Source organism: Mustela nivalis (assembly GCF_964662115.1).
Source record: "Mustela nivalis genome assembly, chromosome: 10".
NCBI classification, from domain to species: domain Eukaryota; kingdom Metazoa; phylum Chordata; class Mammalia; order Carnivora; family Mustelidae; genus Mustela; species Mustela nivalis.
The window spans coordinates 18600586-18618959 of record NC_139029.1 but is presented as its reverse complement, the minus strand read 5'-3'; the positions used below and the strand labels follow the sequence as shown (position 1 = coordinate 18618959).

At 51.3% G+C, this 18374-nt stretch overlaps 1 protein-coding gene and 1 long non-coding RNA gene across 5 annotated transcripts in view; both read right to left on the bottom strand.

Annotated features, from left to right (window-relative positions):
• LOC309841656 overlaps positions 1 to 18374 on the bottom strand; it is a 963915-nt gene that overhangs the window by 901472 nt on the left and 44069 nt on the right. The gene's annotated exons all lie outside the window — the stretch shown is intronic.
• Positions 3359 to 18374, bottom strand: part of RPS6KA1 (ribosomal protein S6 kinase A1) — a 38898-nt gene continuing 23882 nt past the window's right edge. For all 4 annotated transcript variants that reach the window (XM_082688775.1, XM_082688776.1, XM_082688777.1 and 1 more), the window contains 9 exons: positions 17753 to 17883; positions 16304 to 16429; positions 15996 to 16085; positions 15472 to 15630; positions 6362 to 6523; positions 6059 to 6135; positions 5711 to 5828; positions 4668 to 4805; positions 3359 to 4329 (listed from right to left, as the gene is read on the bottom strand). In XM_082688775.1, coding sequence (XP_082544901.1) covers positions 4207 to 4329; positions 4668 to 4805; positions 5711 to 5828; positions 6059 to 6135; positions 6362 to 6523; positions 15472 to 15630; positions 15996 to 16085; positions 16304 to 16429; positions 17753 to 17883 — 1124 coding nt within the window. In that variant the 3' untranslated portion in view covers positions 3359 to 4206. The remainder of the gene's footprint in view (positions 4330 to 4667; positions 4806 to 5710; positions 5829 to 6058; positions 6136 to 6361; positions 6524 to 15471; positions 15631 to 15995; positions 16086 to 16303; positions 16430 to 17752; positions 17884 to 18374) is intronic.

The following is an 18374-nucleotide window of genomic DNA, read 5'->3' as shown; positions in this document are numbered from 1 at the left end:
ACAGAGAAAGACACAGCGAGAGAGGGAACACAGGCAGGGGGAGTGGGAGAGGGAGAAGCAGGCTTCCCGCTGAGCTGGAAGCCAGATATGGGGCTCGATCCGAGTACCCTGGGATCATGACCTGAGCTGAAGGCAGATGCTTAACAACTGAGCCACCCAGGGGCCCCGGACATGAATTATGATCCCGCTGAGCAAGTGAGGAAACTGAGACGCAGAGAGGTGAACTATTTCATGCTTTAGAGTTTAGTTGCTGAGAAAACACCTGTGGGCTCCCACCCCACCCATCAACAATTCCTGGTTCTTGAATCTTCCTTTTGGTGCCTGGGACAAGACACTAACTGTTCTGGGCCTCAGAGCACTAGCTTCTCTTCCTCCTCCCTAGATGCCTTTCCAGGGCCCTGCAGCTTTGAGGACGGAGTTTCTATGCTTCCTCTAGTACCACCCACCATCAAGTTCACTGTTCCTGCTTTCTCTTGTGCTGACCCCTTCAACATACGCTAGCTAAGGACTAAAATATTGTGCGCCAGGCCTGGTGCTAGGTGTTGGGGTACAACATGAATACATACCCTCAAGTTCACAGTCTGGTGTGGGGGAAGGGGGGCATCATTAGCTGTTTGGAAACAGTGTGATGTACAAAGAAATGGATCATGAGGATATCTGGGGATCCCAAAGGAGGACTGCTTTCAACTTTTTCTAAAAAATGAGTAGGAGCTAATCAGAGCACATAGCAGCAGAATCCAGGGGAGGTAGGAGAATGGCAAGTACAGGTTTCGGGAATAATACCAGGATACGTTACGAGAGCCGATGCCCAGAAAGGATCTGCATCGCACAGGACACTGTCAGCCTGAGCTCTGTCTTGTGAACTACAAGGAGCCATTCCAGGGCAGATGCTGGGTCCGATCTGTAATTCTAAATGGAAGGTGCTGGGGACATAAAAGACTGGAGGGCATTAGTAGGCTGTGGCAAAGGACAAAAATATGACAGGGAGGATGGAGAGGAGGGGATAAATCCCCCCAATATTTAGGAGACAGAATTGATGGGGCCAGGATTCAGATGGGATGTGGGAAGGAGTCAGGGATGGTGCTCAGGAGTCCAGCTGGGGTGAAGAGGTCCAGGGTAGACAACCCTGGGTGGTGGGCAGGATATGTTGGTTTCACTGCACATATGGGGAAACTGAGTCTCAAGGGAGTGGAACATACCCAGGTCAGGGGCTCAGCACTGTGTGTCTCAGTGGGTGTTCAGGAGGGCTGCTTAGCCCTTGGGACTCCAACACTGCCTTCCTTCCTCTTGTGGGGAGGCTGCTAGTTCACAACCCACATGCTTAGGCCAATTCTAGCTAAGCTGCTAGTGCCGGAAACTCCTTCCATCCTAACAGGATCTGTTCACCTCTAAGGCTCTGGCTTTCTAACTTCTAAAGTGGGGAGGCTGAGAATAACAGAAGCAGAGGCCCTGGTTCATAGAGTTCATTTCCAACCTTGCCAGACTGGCAGGCCCTGCTCACTGGCTGTCCTGCTAGCATATTCCAGGGCTCAAGGGCAGTCTCCTCTCTTCTCTACTCTCTGTCCCTACAGCAGCACTTCTCCAACTTCAGTGTGAACACAAGCCGTATGCAGATTGTGTTCACATGTAGAATCTAGCTGAGTTGGTCTAGGGAGGGGCCTGAGTTTCTGTACTTCTAACCAGTTCCCAGATGCTGCTGCTGCCGGTCTGTGGACCACACTCGGAAAAGCCCAGCCTCTTGGTTGTCGGTTCTATAAACTTCCTCCAAGCTAATGACTCCCAGATTGATACTTCTAATCCAGACCTCTTTCTGGAGCTCCAACTTCTAGTTACAACTCTTAGCTGACATCTCTAATTGGGTATTTAAAAGGTCTCTCCTGGGGCGCCTGGGTGGCTCAGTGGGTTAAGCTTCTGGCTTCAGCTTGGGTCATGGTCTCAGGGTCCTGGGATCGAGCCCTGCATCGGGCTCTCTGCTTGGCAGGGAGCCCACTTCCCCCTCTCTCTGCCTGCCTCTCTGTCTACTTGTGATCTCTCTCTCTCTGTCAAATAAACAAAATCTTAAAAAAAAAAAAAATTCTCTCCCACAGAATTCTCAAACCTGTTCCTCCAGATTTCCCTCAGTGTTCTACTGTTCAAGTCAAAAATATGGAAGATACTGTAAGACTCTTCTTCCGCTCTTAGCCTCTTTATCCAAATTGCCAACAAATGCTGTTTTACCTATAAAGCATATACCTGCTCCCTTCGTCCCCATCTCTCCTCCCGTCTTAGCCTAGGCCATTTCATCTCATATCTGAGCCACTGGCACGTTAGTCAGAGCCATCTTTTAAAAATGTAAATCAAGGGGCGCCTGGGTGGCTCAGTGGTTTAAAGCCTCTGCCTTTGGCTCAGGTCAGCCCCACATCGGGCTCTCTGCTCAGCAGGGAGCCTGCTTCCTCCTCTCTCTCTGCCTGCCTTTCTGCCTACTTGTGATATCCGTCTGTTAAATAAATAAAATCTTTTAAAAAAATGTATATCAAATCACATCACTCTTCTGCTTAAATTCTACTAGGAGCTTACATTTTCCTCTGAATCAAATGCAAATCCCTTACCCTGGGCCACAAAGCCTGGCATGAGCAGCCCCACCTTCCTTTCCAGCCTCACCTCATGCAAACCCCTGGCCCTGTCACAGCCCCGTCGGCTTCCCTTTGGTCCCACCCTGAGCATGCCCAGGCTGCTTTCCTCCTGACTCTGCCCTGCCTCCCAGTCTTAGAGAGCCCCTTATCATTTAGTCTCAGCTTCTAGGTCACCTCCCCACACTGGTCTTCCTGATTATGCCATCTTGTACCCCAATTTAATTCTGCATGTGTCTTCCCATAGCTGACCTCAGTTTGTTAACTGTCCATTGCCCCTATTAGGAGGAAAAGCCCGTGAAAACAATGACCTTGTTTTCTCCTTGTTTCCCCAGTATCTGGAGCAGGGCCATGGTGGGTGCTCAGAAAATACTTATTGGGGACAAATGTCATTCTCCTCTCTGAGCCTGTGTTTCCCCATCTATAAACACAGTTAATAATAGACTAGCATTTCTCTCACTGTGTTAAGATTAAATGAGATACACACGTAAGGCCCAGGCACAGTGCCTGGTACTTGGTCACTGGTGGCTAATAATATTATTACTCTTATTAATCTTATTAATACCGTAACGGAATCCCCTGGCAGAGATGTGTAAGAAGGGGCTGGTGGGACTCCCACGTGCTCCCCAAACGACCTGAGCTCCAAGCAGCTGGGCTCATTGGCTCTGGTCCATTTCTTGTTGCTGCCAAAGTCCTCGACACCCAGTAGCAGAGAGGGGAAGTTCAGGGATGAAAAGTGGAGGCAAGTGTGCTTCAACTCAACTGCAAGTTTATTAGAAAGGCCATGGACAGATGAACCCTGAGTAACCAGCTGAGGAAGAAATGAAAAAGAGCCCCTGCGTCTTTCGGCCCGCCCCACAGGCCTCTCGTGAACTCTGTCCGGAGCAGACTCCAACACGAGTCAGCCCAAAAGTGCTTTCTGGGTCCTCCTCCTGGGGCTGCCCAATCTCCCTGCAGGGAACCACCTGGCGGGGCCGGTGTAGATGCTGGTGCCTGAGCTGCGGGTCACAGGGTCCTGGTCCTCTCTTCTAGCAGGAAGAGGTTTAGACCGACCCCGCCGCCCCCCAGCAGAACAGAACGGAAAAGGAGCTGACCGCGAGTAGAGCAAGTTCCACTAAACAGCCGAGGGCTCTAGAAGGTGGTGCTGGACTGCCTTGGAGGTATGTGCAGATGGCTTACGGATGGCCCTTCGTGGGGGGCCCCGGGGTAGATGCCAAAGCTCTAAGGATTCTCTGCCGCAGAGAGCCCTGGTGTGATGCAGTGCCCCTCCTGGGGCCGCACTGACTATTTCCATTCCCGGAAAGGCAAATGGATCTTGTAAAAAAATCCATGGCGTTTGATGCCATTTTTTCCTTAAAAAAAGATGAGTTTGTACAGTGAACTGATTTCAACCAGCAGAGCATGAGCCGAGAAGAGTCCATCCCGGGAAAGGAGAAGGCACTTCTCACACCCTCAGTGGGGGTGACCTGGGCTGGCTGCTTCCTGGGCCCCTCGGGGCTCCGCTCCCTCTGGCCCTGGGACTCAGGCCTGCTCCATCTGGGAAGTATGCCGCCTCCATCAAGCTAGCACCGCCCTGTGGCCGGAACGACGTGGCTTCTCACAGGGTGGTGGATGGCAGCTTCCTCACCCGCCGCTGGGCCAGGATTGATGATTCGATGGGCTTCAGCTGAGGGGTGGGCTTGGAGCTGTTGAGTGCAGAGTAGGTGGCTGCCATGGCTCCCTGGGAGAGAAGGTGGGAGGTCAGATCACAACAGTTGGGGGTACAGGTGGGAGTGGGAACATGTGCTTCCCGGCTGCTTTGTGTTCCACACCCGCCCAGTCCCCTGCCAAGCCAGCCTTGGTGGTCTGTCATGGTTGGCCTCCTGCCTCCTCCATTAGACTGGAGGCTTCAGAGGTCAGAGCCTATGTCCCCCAGAGGACCAATGACACCCTTGCATATTAGACTGGGGCTCCCTAAGGGCAAATAGATATGGCATGTATAGGCTATGCCACCCGGGTTCTGGCCCACAGAACCCTGGCCTGGGCCACCAGAGGCCCAGCAGCCCGGAGTGGCCATACCTTCACAAGCTGTAGGTCCTGGTGGGACAGTTGGCTCTGCGGGAGCTTGTCTTTCTGGGTGATCCACGGGTGCTGCAGCACCTGCTTAGCTGTGAGGCGCTGGTGGGGGTCCACATGCAGCATCTTGGACACCAGGTCCTGGGGGTACGGCAAACAAGAGGGTTGCTGGGAGGAACACACACCTGGGTTCCTCTGATGAGAAATGGGCAAGTGGCCAACTTCCATCATCTCCCACCATCTTCAGCCTGAACCCTTCCAGCAGCCCCTGTAACCCACTTTCCACATCACTCCAAGGCCTCCCCAAGCACAGGCCCTTCTTTGGGACTTCTTTCTGGAATGTTCTTTCCCTTCTCTTTCATCTTCTAGAAGCCATGCAGGAAGGTGAGGAGAGCCTAAAGTTGAGATCAGATAGACTCGGGTTCAAAACTTGAACTCTTCTGCTGATCGACTGAGTATCCTGGGCAAATTGCTTCCATGTTTTGAGCCTTAGTTTCTCCTCTGAGAAAGAGGGAGAATGACACTATCTGCCTCATAAGGCTGATATGAGGTACTATTCATTAATGGCTCAACCTTTTGTCTGGCACAGAGGCTCCCATAGCTGGAAGCTTGGTAATACTGAGAGCTCAAAAGTTGCCTCCTCTGAGGCCTCTCTGCTTGACGTAGTCAGTAGCACTGCTCCATGCCTCCAATGCCTGCAGCCCTGGAGAAGAACTTGCCTTTCTCTGTGGCCTGGCATTTCTGTTCCTTGTATGCAGGCCTGTATCTCTGGGGAGATACACCAAGTTCCCACAAGGCAAGGGCTGTCCCCCCTGCACAGGGCTTAGAACATGGGAGGGGCTGTGAATGGTCACCAGGTTGTCCAAACAAGGCAGGAAGGCAGTCTGCCTGGGTAGCTTCCACTTGGAGAAGTACAGCAACAGGGATTTGTGGAACGTTCCGCTTGCGGAAACAAGATTGCAGATTACCTATTCACGAACTGCTGAAAAGCCCCAGGATGGGAAGCTGCCTCCCCACTGCAAATAAGCTGGGCCTCACGGACTCACCTTGGCCGTCTCTGACACGGTGTTCCAATTTCCCCCACTCAGGGTAAACTTCCCACTGCCGATCCGGGTCAGGATTTCCTCTGGTGTGTCACTGGGTCCGTTGGCAAATGGAGTGTATCTGGAGAGAAGTCCAGAAAAGTTTGGCCAGAGCCTCTGGCCCCCATCCTGGGCTCAGGGTGGGGGTAGGGAGCTGTGTTTCTCCCTTCAGACTGGGTATTCCCCAGGGCAGGGCCACATCCCTATCTTCAGACCTTCCTGAGGTGGGGCTTCGTCTCTCCCATCAGCCAAGCACGAGCCCCGCCTGTGCACTGGGGTTGGAGGTAGGGTCAGGGGAGAGGGGACGCTCACCCAGCCAGCATGGTGTACAGCAGAATGCCCAGGCTCCAGATGTCGCAGCCTTCATCGTAGCCCTGGCGTTTCAGCACCTGGCAGCAAGGAAGGCAGGGGAGGGTGGTTAGTCTGGGGTGGTGGCAAGTGGCCCCAGATGCTTGCAGGTTGCTCCCCAGGGTAGGACCCCAACCTCCCTGGGCACCGAAGCCAAAACCATACAGACTGGAATCCTGGACCACGTGGGGCCTCCGTAAAAGGGGCACAAGGCCTCCTGTGCCAGGCCCCCTTCCTCTCGCAGGTAAGGAGGCTGGCATGACTCACCTCAGGTGCCACAAAGTTGGCAGTGTAGCAAGGTGTCATGAGGAGCCCATTCTCAGCCCGCAGCTGCTTGGCAAAGCCAAAGTCACAGATGCGCAGGCATTCGGGATTCCCAGACTCGTCCACGTACAGGATGTTGCTGGGCTTGAGGTCCCTATGAACAACCTAGGGGCAGAGGGTCTGGTCAGTTCTCAGTGTGGGCAGGCTGCTAGTGACCCAGGTCAACTGCCAGGGATGAGGGAGTGAGGAAGACGGGCTCAGAGAGGAACAGAAGGACCCAGAATCTGAGAGGAAGGGAAGGGGCTGAAATGGGGCCCTTGGTGCTAAGGGTACTGCTGATCTGAATTTCATGGGGATGCCTGTGAGGCAGTCCTAATTTCACCCGTGTCCACACCAGACTCTGCTTTTTCTGCCTTTTTCTCCCCTCAAATGTGCTTATCACAGTTTTTCCCAACGACAACTCCGTCGATGTTTCCCATGGCCTGGGTCAAAATCCTGAGTCCTCCTCAATTCCTCTTTTTTCACTCTATTTGGTTTTTTTTTTTTTTTAATTTTTGAAGATTTTATTTATTTCTTTGACAGAGAAAGGGCACAAGCAGGGAGAGCAGCAGGCAGAAGGAGAAGGAGAAGCAGGCTTTCCGCAGAGCAGGGAGCCTGACTTGGGGCTCGATCCCAGGAACCTGGGATCATGACATGAGCCGAAGGCAGATAGTTAACCGACTGAGCCACTCAGGTACCCCTTCGATTCCTTTTTTTCCCCTTACATTCCTCAATCAAGGCATCAGCAAGCTCTGCTGTCTCTACCACTGAAATATATCCAGAGCCCAAACCCTTTTCAACCCCTACACCACGTGGGGGGCACGTGTAGGAGGCTGAAAAGTCCCCCACGTGGTGTAGGAGGTGTAGGGGGCAGCACACTGATCCCTACCAGGGACACTATCATTCCTCCCCAGTATTACAGCAACCACCTTCTAACTGTTCTCCCTGCTTCTCCCCTGCCCCCTACAGTCTGTTCTAAATACAGCAGTCAGGGGCACCTGGGTGGCTCAGTCCATTAAGCATCCGCCTTCTGCTTCGGTCATGATCCCGGGGTTCTAGAATTGAGCCACATGTGGGGCTCCCTACTCGGTGGGGAACCTGCTTCTCCCTCTCCCTCTGCAGCTCCCCTGCTTTTTTGCAAGCTCTCTCTTTCTCTCAAAGAAATAATCAAATAAATAATCATTTAAATACATACATACATACATACATCAGCCAGAGTGACCCTGTTAAATATAAGTCAGATCATGTCATCCTGGCTGGAACCCCTCCAAGGCTTCCCCTTTTAAGAGTCCTTACGAATGCTACATGGCCCCACCTGATCTTTCCCCTGCCACTCATCCACATCTCTTGTACTCTGTTGTCCTGTAGCACCCTCCTCCTTGCTCACAGCTTCAGCTACACCAGCCTCTTTGCATTTCCTTCAACATGCCAAGCACACTCCTGCCTTAGGACCTTTGCACTCACTGTTCCCACTTTTGGGAACATTCCTGCCTCAGGCATCTGCCTGGCCCATTCTCTTGTTTCTTTCAGGTCCCTGCTCAAATGTTACCTTATCAGTGAGGAATTCTCTGGATCATTCCATATAAAATAGCAAATACCAACCAGTACCCCTTAGTCTCCTCACTCTGCTTTATGTTTACCCATAGCATTTACCTCCATTTGACACAGTATGTACTTAATTGTTTTTCTGAATCCAGCCACTGGAATGTAAGTTTCATGAGTGTTTCATTCACTGCTGTATCTCAACATTTACAATAGTTGATAGCATGCAGCAGGTATTCGAGGAATCTGTTGCCTGAATGACACTTACCACTGAGGCCAAAGCAAATGATTCCTCTGGCGCCCCCCTGCTCCCCTGAAGTCTGAGGGCTGACCCACTCCTCTTTCCATCCTCCCTGCTCCCTCTGCAGGGTTCTGTGTAGAGCCACTCCTCTGTTACCTAATTATCAACCACTTCAGATCGCAGACCCTAGCCCAGAACTTTTCTGAGTCCAGAATCATATAGCTGCTTACCAGATAGCAACCACTGAATGTTCCATAGACCCCTGAACCCAACATATCCCACAACAAACTCGGTCTCACCCTCTTGCTCCTTCTCCCATGAGCTAAAAAGGTGTTCTCAAAAACCTTTGGCGGCTCCCTACTACCTGCAGGATAAAGCCCGAAGTCCCCCACCCCGTGTAGGAGGCTCAGTTATCCACTGTAGCCTCACTGTCTGCGATAACCTCTCACTAGTCCTAAGCTCAGGCCAATGAAAGTTCATCTGACCATAAATAACCATGTCTGTGGAACAGCTGCTCACCCCCAGCACTGAGCAAGGGCGAAGTGAACTGTGTACAATGAATGAACAAACCCGCCTCTGAAACACATGGAGATCTTGCAGGTAAGGTTAGCTCTCACAGATTAGCTGGCTTTATGAGACGGCCCCTTCATAATCCCAGTTGAGCCCCAAGCCCTCTAGCAGGTGCCTGTGGGGTGGGTAGGCTGGAGGGTAGCCTTGGCCCAGGACAGTCCACGTCCAGAGGGAACAGCGAGATAAGGAGGAGAGGTCTACACCGGCAGGGGTGTCGGGATGACACCCATGAGTTGTAGCCAAGCTCTTGGGCAGCCCCTGATTGGGCCGTGCCTGACCAGCTCCTAGGGCTCTGTCCTTCCTAATCCAATCACATGGCCCCAAAGACAGAGCCAGACCCCACAAACGTAGACTCTTCCCTGAGGAAGGCCCAGCCTAGCTTCCCAGGAGTCAGGGATGCTCAGCCGGGCTGAGGACATGACTACCCAGTATGAGTGATCTTCCTGGTTTCCAAAGAACTCCCCTGCCCAAAAGCTCACGGGGGGGGGGCTGCCGGTTATACCTAGGTCAGCAGACAGGGCAGGGACTGCTGGCCCTGTTCCCCAGAGAAGGAAACCAGGGCTATGAGAAGAGAATGGACTTGGTCATGCAAGTAAAAAACAGAGGTGGAACTTGAACCCGTCTCTGACCTTAATTCCAGTCTTTGCAGTTGGTGTGACACAGATGACACTTTTGGAAAACTGGGATATGAAAGTTTTTGATCATTATCCTGCCCCCAAACTCCTCCAGGTGATGGTGGCTCACTACGGCAGGAAGCCCCCCATTCCCGCTGATTCTGATGTCATCCCTCCTGTCACTAGGTGTGTGTGCGGGGGGAGGGGGAGCCAGGCCAACCAGTCAAAAGGGACAGCTGTGACCTGACCCATTCCAGCCCACAATCCCCGCGCAGCACCTCAGGCCCACGTTTCAAAAGGAGCCAAATTACCCAACTCAACCAAACCCAAAGCAAAAAAAACCACCCCACGGCCTGCAGGCCAAATAAAATATGGACACAGTCAAATGTAGCCACAGAGGAGCAGTAGGCTGTGGCCTCTAGCAGAGCTGGGATTTCAGTCAGGCAGAGTGCGAATCCTGACTTTAACAGCCTGTGTGATCTTGGGCATGTCACTTACCCTTTCTAGGCCTCGGTTTTCTCACCTGGAAAATGGGGCTGGTGATAGTGCTGAGGGAGGAAGGAGCATATGAGTTATGTACCAGGAATATTTAGCACCGGGCTTGGGAAATGGCCCTGTAACTCCAGCACTCTCGGGGCCGAAGCCACCACCGTGCTGGACATTCAGATACAGTGCGTGCTTGTTAAGAAGCACTTAAAGGGTCGCCTGGGCAGCTCAGGTTAAGTGTCTGCCTTCGGCCCAGGTCATCATCCTGGGGTCCTGGGATCGAGTTCTGCATCATGCTCCTTGCTCAGCATGGAGCCTGCTTCTCCCTCTGCCTGCCATTTCCCCTGCTTGTGTGCTCATACTCTGTGAAACAAATAAAAATTTTTTTAAAAGATTTTATTTATTTATTTGGCAGAGAGAGATCACAAGTAGGCAGAGAGAAAGGGGGAAACAGGCTCCCTGCTGAGCAGAGAGCCCAATGCGGGACTTGATCCCAGGACCCTGAGATCATGACCTGAGCCAAAGGCAGCGTCTTAACCCACTGAGCCACCCAGGCGCCCTGAAACAAATAAAATCTTAAAAAAAAAATAAAATGAAAGAAAGAAAGAAAGAAAAAAGAAGCACTTAAAGATTAAAGGACAATAAGGAGAGACTAGAGGACCGGGAAGCCAGATTAGCGAGGAGACTTTTACTTACTCCCAGAGCCTCAGCTCCCTCACTTATAAAATGGGCATAATGACAGTACCCAACTCCCAACTGTCTGTCGGAACAATTAAGTGAGTTGATAAGTAATGTGCTTAGAACTCAGGGGGCGCCTGGATGGCTCAGTAGTTGAGCGTCTGCCTTTGGCTCAGGTCATGATCCCAGGGTCATGGGATCGAGCCCCAAATCGGGCTCCCTGCTCAGCGGGAAGCCTGCTTTTCCCTCTCCCACTCCCCCTGCTTGTGTTCCCTCTCTTGCTATCTCTCTTTCTCTCTGTCAAATAAATAAATAAATATATATATCCTTAAAAATAAAAATAAAAAGAACTTTGTCTAGCCTGTGGGAACTGCTGTGTGGCGCCAGCTACCGTTAGCAGCCACACGTCTGTCGCGGTCCCCATCACTAGAGGATGCGCGTTTAGGCGCCTGGGACCAGCCACACACACACACACACACACACACACACACAGAAGTGAAGTTCATCTATGTAAATCATCGGTCAAACAGACAAGCCAAAGTGTCACTCTCTACTGACTTTTCAAACAGGCTCCCCCGGGCACAGTGAACCCTTCTGGAGGCAGCACAAGGGAAGCTGGGCTTAAAAGGGTTCCATGTGTTCCACAAAGAACTCTCGCAAATAAGATGAAAAAGACAGACAACCCAATTTTTAAAAATAAACATAGGACTTGAACAGGCATTTCATGAAAGAGGCTGTCCAAAGTGGCAATAAACACACAAAGAGGGGCTCAACTTCACTGGTCACCAGGGAAATGCAAATGAAAACCACCACGAGAAAGCCCTCCCCGTCTAGTCTACCGGAAGGGCTGGGATTACAGCTCTGCATAAGCCTGAGCATCGTCAAGGACCCAAACTCCCACATGCTCTGGAGGGGCTGTAAGTGGGCAAAAGAGCTTCGACGAACTGTCTGGCATCACCTACTAGACATGAACACACACACACACTGCAACCCGGAGGGTCTGCTGCTGGTGTGCACACAGTGTCACAACGCACATGAGTGGTCACCTAAAGACAAGCGCTAGAATGTCACAGCAGCATTATTTACTTGTCATAGTCAAACATTGATAACAACCCAAGGTCCATTAACAGCAGAAGGGACCGTGAAGGCATTGTCTGTTCACACAGTGGAAACTACACCGCAATGAGGATCAGGGAGCTTCGGCCACACAACCACGTGCAGGACAGTGTGTGATGTGGTGGGAGCCGAATACGACAGAGGGAGTGCACGTGAAATTCAAAGGCAGGCAAAATGAATCGAAGCTGTCAGCAGTCAGCTTAGAATGGTCATCCCTAGGAAGGGGGCAGGGACTGGCAGGGATATTAACACATTTGGGGAAACTGGAAACGCTTTGATTCTTGATCTGGGTGCTGATTATGTAGGTGCGTTCACTTTTGGAAAATTTACTGACTTGTACGTTAGGATTTGTGTTTTTATGTCCTACTTCAATAAAAAGATAACATTAAAACAGATAGAAAATCCCAGGGGACCCTGTTGCTGGTTATCCCCTTTCCATCCCCCTTAGGAGAGTCCCAGCCTCTAGACCACAGATACTGCCAGTTCACAATCAGCTCAAAGAATCTCCCTCCAAATACCTCAGTTTCCCATTTCCTCCCCATCTCCCCTGGTATTTGGAAAGTGCCAGAAACTTCAGAGACCCAGAGACTCACGGCAGTGGGAAAGAGACAATGTCCTCCCATGCCACGCCCCCCACGCAGCTGTCTGTACTTGGGAGTTTATATACCCCTGGTAGAGAAGGCAGCTCTTGCTCTAGAAAGTCCTTCCTTGCTTTGAGCTTGACGCACCGGAAACTCCCTACTTTGGCTCTATCTTCTAAACCTTCTTGGGGGTGACTTTAACTAGTACTCACTTGAGAACAAAACAGGAAAAGGAAACATTTACTATCTGACCTGACATATTTAAATATTAGTCTATTTGCACTGGCCATTTCAAAAGCCTAAACCACTTCAAACATGACCATTAAAACGGTCGGTACATGTGGTAACCAAAGTGAAGCTCTGATTTTTTTTTTCTTTTACAAAAGAACCCCCTCCCATAAACTAGACAGAATCAGACACTGCCATTTCTGCAAACCCCAGCGAAATGACTGATGCAGGCCGAAGATCCTGAGAGGATGAAAACACTGCACGGAAGGTTGGTGGGGGTCTTTATAACACCCCGCCAGGCTCACCCACTGACGCTGGGCTTGGAGTGACATGCCATATCAAGTACACACCGCACCTCCCATGAAGTGTTTTCTAACTCCTTGCTTCGGAAAAGAAGTTAAAGCAGGATATGATTAAGACTTTAGAAATAGGGGGTGCCTGCGTGCGGGAATGGCGGATCCAGCCTACCAGTGGCCGGGAGAGGGGAGGGGCATTAATTACAATTAATTACAGCCTGGCAGAAAAAAAAAAAAAGACTTTAGAAATAGAAGAATAGAAGCAATAAAAAAAAAACAATGAAAATGATGCCATAGGGAGCCTGGGTGGCTCAGTTGGTTAAGCGTCTGCCTTTGGCTCAAGTCATGATCCCAGGGTCCTAGGATAGAGCAGTTGGGCTCCCCATTCAGGGGGGATCCTGCTTCTCCCTTTGCTCCTCCCACTGCTCACACTCTCTTTCTCTCAAAAATAAATAAAATCTTAAAACAAAACAATATTTTTTAAAAATGATGTCATAAGGTAGCAAACAAACACATTCAGAATGTGGGACATTTCCCAGAATTGATCTCTTCAACTAGTCTGTGGCATAAAAAAGGGAGGTTTCGGGGCATCTGGGTGGCTCAGTGGGTTAAAGCCTCTGCTTTCAGCTCAGGTCATGATCCCAGGGTCCTGGGATCGAGCCCCGCATCCGGCTCTCTGCTCCGCAGGGAGCCTGCTTCCCCCTCTCTCTCTGCCTGCCTCTCTGCCTACTTGTGATCTCTGTCTGTCAAATAAATAAATAAAATCTTTTTTTTTTTTTTAAAAAAAAGGAGGTTTCACTACAGAGGTATATGGATGTATACATTCAACAAGGTCATCAGGTTTGGGGCGCCTGGGTGGCTCAGTCGTTAAGCGTCTGCCTTCGGCTCCAGTCATGATCCCAGGGTCCTGGGATGGAGCCCCACATCGGGCTCTCTGCTGGGCAGGAAGCCTGCTTCTCCCTTTCCCACTGCCCCTGCTTGTATTCCCTCTCTGGCTGTGTCTCTCTATCAAATAAATAAATAAAATCTTAAAAAAAAAAAAAAAGTCATCAGGTTTACACTTAAGACCTACTGTATGCAAATTTTATCTCTGTTTTTGAAAAGAGACTTAAGGGGTTTAAAAAGTGAATGAAAAGTGTAAATCTCCCAGAGATTATGATTCCAGTATAATAATGGCAAAAATATTTTTTTGAAAGGACAATAGAGAAATGTACCTATTGACTAGGTAGCATGTGAACATGAGTAATTGTTAATTTTGAGAGCTGTTATGAAAGAAAATATCTTTTTTAGAGATAAGATAATATGAGTTCTCAGATATGCTTTAAAATACTTTAATTATAGGGATTTATGGGTCAAATGTCATGATGTCTATAACTTCCTTTCAAAGGCACCTGTAAAAATACACATTTACATCCAGACAAAAGGATATAGAGCTAGAGACAAAGGCAGAAACAGAGATTCAAAAAATGTGGCAGACTGTTAGGATTTGATGACACTAGAAGGGAAATGGTTTTCACTATAAGATTCTTTTAACTTTTCTACAGATTGGAACGTTTTCCTCAATAAAAGGGTGGGAGAAATTCTTCAGTAACGACAAAAAAAGAGAGGGAAGGAAGAAGGAAGGAAGGAAAAGAGAAGAAAGAAAAAAGAGAGGGAAAAAGAGAGATAAAAATCTCAACAATTCTTTAATCTGGGTGATGGGTATATGGAGGTTCATTATACTTTTCTCATAGCTTTGTATATGTTTAAAATTTTTGATAATACATTAATAATTTATCATAAAAAAAAAAAAAGCCATAGCCACGATCTGGCCCTCTTCCTCCCAGTGCAGCATTTCCTGCAGGGCTGCCTGGCCTATGGTGCCTTCCCAGCACAACGAAGTGGCTGCTCTGGCTATCCTGAGCTCGCAGAGGAGGAAACAGCTCAGAGGTGAGAGGCCTTCCCAGCTGTACACACAGTACTTGGACACAGCCAATCCTCGGATTCCAGAACCTGCCTTCTTAACCCCCAAGCTGTCTGGAAGCACCCCAAAACCTTGTCTCATCCAGACAGAAACTCATGCTAACTCTGTTCTCAGCTTCAATTCACACCACAGGAAATTTTCTACCTCCACCCCATGCGATGATGAAGGCCACATCGTATGGTTTGGACAAACACTTCTCGAGCACCTGCTATCTTTCCAGCAGCATCTCTTCCTACATCCAGTTCCTCTGTCCTAGCAGCTGAACCCACAACCAGATTCAGCTTCCGGCTGACCCGGCTGCTTCCTCACAGAAAAACCCACACCCTACCTGCAGTTCCCCAACCTCATTCCTCAGTTGGACACTCCGGCTCTATTCTTCCCTGGCTGTGTGACCTTGGGCAAGTGACCTCACATCTCTGAGCCTTGCTCTTCTTCCCTGCGAAGTAGGGCCAATAACAGCACCCACCTCATAGGGTTGTTGTGGAAAGCAATTGAGATAATGTAAGGAAAGAACTCAGCATGGTGCCTGGCACACAGCAAGTACTGTGTAAACATTCCTTTTCACCATCTGGCCTCATGTCTTCCTCCTTCCATTCCTTACATCCGTCTACTTACCCACCCACCATCCCTCGTCTCCCCTCTGGCTGGCTGCCTGAAGATGGCTACAGCCTGGGCCAGCCCGTGGCTCACGCACTCTACTGATGGTGAGACCCTTGGCAGCCCGCCACCCTCACTGGCTGCCCCCTACCCCAGACTTACCCCCTGGGAGTGCAGATACTCCACAGTTTTGCTAATAGTGTGCAGGACAAAGCTGGCCTCCCGCTCGGAGAAGAATTTCTGCCGCAGGATCTTGTCTAGCAGCTCCCCACCCCGCATCAGCTCTGTCACCAGATACACGTGCTTGCCGTCATCGTACACCTGCCAGAGAGCTCAGTGTCAGGGCCCTCCCGTCCATGCCCAGCCTGGGCCCCCTGGTTACCCGTTCACCAGGCCGGGGAAGAAGGACAGGAGCCTTCACACGTGTTCTACTCTGTGCTCTGGGCCCCTGTCCTCCCCAGACAGGAGGATATTGGCACTGGTCCGCCAAGGGGCAGGAAAGCAGTCAGAGAATGTCCGAGTCTGAAGTGGAGGGCCTTGGGGCACAGCCAGACTGGAGGCACAAAGATCCTTCCCTCCCATGAGCAGAGGAAAATCAGAAGTCAAAGGAATGGCAGTCCTGAGACAAATCCCAGAGCTGAGTGCCCCAGCCCCCATCCCGGTCTCAAGGCCCCTCCCCCACTCACATCTTTCAGAGTGATGATATTGGGGTGCTGTCCGTACCGCAGAAGAATCTCAATCTCTTCCGAGGGATCCCGCTTGCTCTTGTCGATGACCTGAGGAAAGGGGGCACGTGGGCAAAATCAGGGGGACATTCCCCGGAGTCCCTCCCTGCCACGGAGCCCACACTGCATGGCCTGGGGGGAATCTCAGCCACATACCTTTCACCCACCTGCAGAGCCCAAGGCACCCACCCTCCCCCACCAAAGGGCCACGGCTACACTGGCTTCCCCCAGCCCAGCAGCCTTGGCTAAGACACAGTCAAGAGGCCCACCTTGACAGCGTACTCCATATTGGTGGCCTTATGGACACAGCGCTTGCATACGGAGTAGGAGCCCACACCGATCGTCTCCTTTACGATGTAGCCATCGCTAAAAACCAGGTTTTTCCCATGGAGTTGCTGCAGGAAACCAACAGGTTGGGTTGACTCTCCGCTCTAGAATGCAGGGCTCGTCCCCCAGCTCCCACGGCCTTGGCTCGGTGGAGGTGGCACCAGGCAAGAGCCAGAGGCCTGGAGCCACATCCTGTAACCTCAAGCAAGAATCTGCCACGCTCAGGGGTGCCTGGGTGGCTCAGTGGGTTAAAGCCTCTGTCTTCGTCTCAGGTCGTGATCCCAGTGTCCTGGGATCGAGCCCTGCATCAGGCTCTCTGCTCAGCAGGGAGCCTGCTTCCTCCTTTCTCTCTCTGCCTGCCTCTCTGCCTACCTCTGATCTCTGTCTGTCAAATAAAAAAATAAAATCTTTTAAAAAAAGAAAAAGAATCTGCCCTGCACTGGGCCTCTGTTTTCTACTCTATATGGGCACATGCTGTGGCTCTGGGCGTGGTCAGGCCGGGGTGACGGGGATAGGCAACACAGCCGCCCCACACAGGTCAAGAGGCCTGTGGCTCTGAGAAAGCTGGGCAGGTCTGAGGGACATAGGAGCCCTGAGCTAGGTCCCCGGCTCTGCCACTTCCTGTGAACTTGGGTGAGCTGCCTCCCCCTTCTGGGGTGTCAGAGCCCACGTCATGAGGCATCTTAAGGTTCTGAACCACTAACAATAGCAAATGCTTCTATAGCACTTGGTCACGGGGATGGCACTATTCTCAGCACCCTCCAACAGGGACCACAAGCCCCAACAGTCCTGGTTCACGCCTGTCGTCCTTGTATCCTGTCTGGTTTAGTGTTTGTCTTGGACAAAGATGTCCCAGCTGTATAATAAATTAGAGTCACCTTAACTCTACACACACAACAACCTATGGAGAAAGGTTCTCTCATCAGCCCCATTTATAGCTGAGGAAACGGAGGCCCTGGGAAGGTAAAAGTCTCCCTCAAAGTCCCTTACCTTGGAAGCTTTGAACCCAGGCCATGAGCTCTAGCATCTACACTCGGGATTCCCAATTCTAAATTTCCCACAGAGCTGGGAAAGTGCACTCATGCAGGACAAACGTGAGAAAACATGAGCCCTCTGCCCCCCTTTCCTGCCAGGCACCCCACAGCGCCACCACCCTAGGCACCCTCTTACATTAATTTTTCTAGGCTCTACAATGTTCCGGGCCTGTGCTGGGAAATTTCAATCCATGTTGCCATCCAAGCAGAGAAACTGGGGCCCAAGGAGGTTGGGGGGCCCAATGGACTCGTGGTGACAGTCAGGGTTTGAACTCCAGGGCCCGTGCTCTTAGCCATTCTGCCCCGGTGGCTTCTAGGTAGAAAAGACAATAGAGCAGCAATCTCCTGCTCCCTCACCTGTACCACTGAGTGCAGAGGTGCCTGCGTGGCCCGAGGCTTGCCATCGTCTTCCATCAGGCCAGTGGCCACGAAGCTGAAGCCACGGAATAGCTGATGGGCACCAGCGCTGGGGGGGATGCCCGGGGAGTCTGTGGGGGTGAGAGGTAGTGTGTAACCCTGAGAAGGCACCCTTGACCCGGAAGCAGCTCAGCAGAGGGAGACCACAGGCCTGCCTCAATAGCTGGCTATGAGGGGGCTTGGGCAGGCCACTCATGCCAGGCCTCAGTTCATGTGTGTTCAGACCAGCCCAGCCCTGAAACACAAGAAACAGAAAAAAAACCCCTCCACACTGGGCGTCTGGCCCAAGCCAAGATACTCCATCCCTTTCTGGAGGCCTCCTCGCTCGGGCCCTCTTCCTTCCGGCCCATCTTCTGTGCAGCACCAGGACGGACAGTCCCAACTACAAATCCACCCCTCGCCTGAACCCTTCAAGTGCTCCCCTCTGCCCTCGGAAGAAAGCCCAACTCCTCGGCCTTGTGATCCGTCCCTGCTCTGCAGCTCAGCCTCACCGGACTCCCCAGGTCCTCAAAGGAGACCCTGAGACCCCGCACGTGCTATTCCCTCAAACCGGGTACTCCAA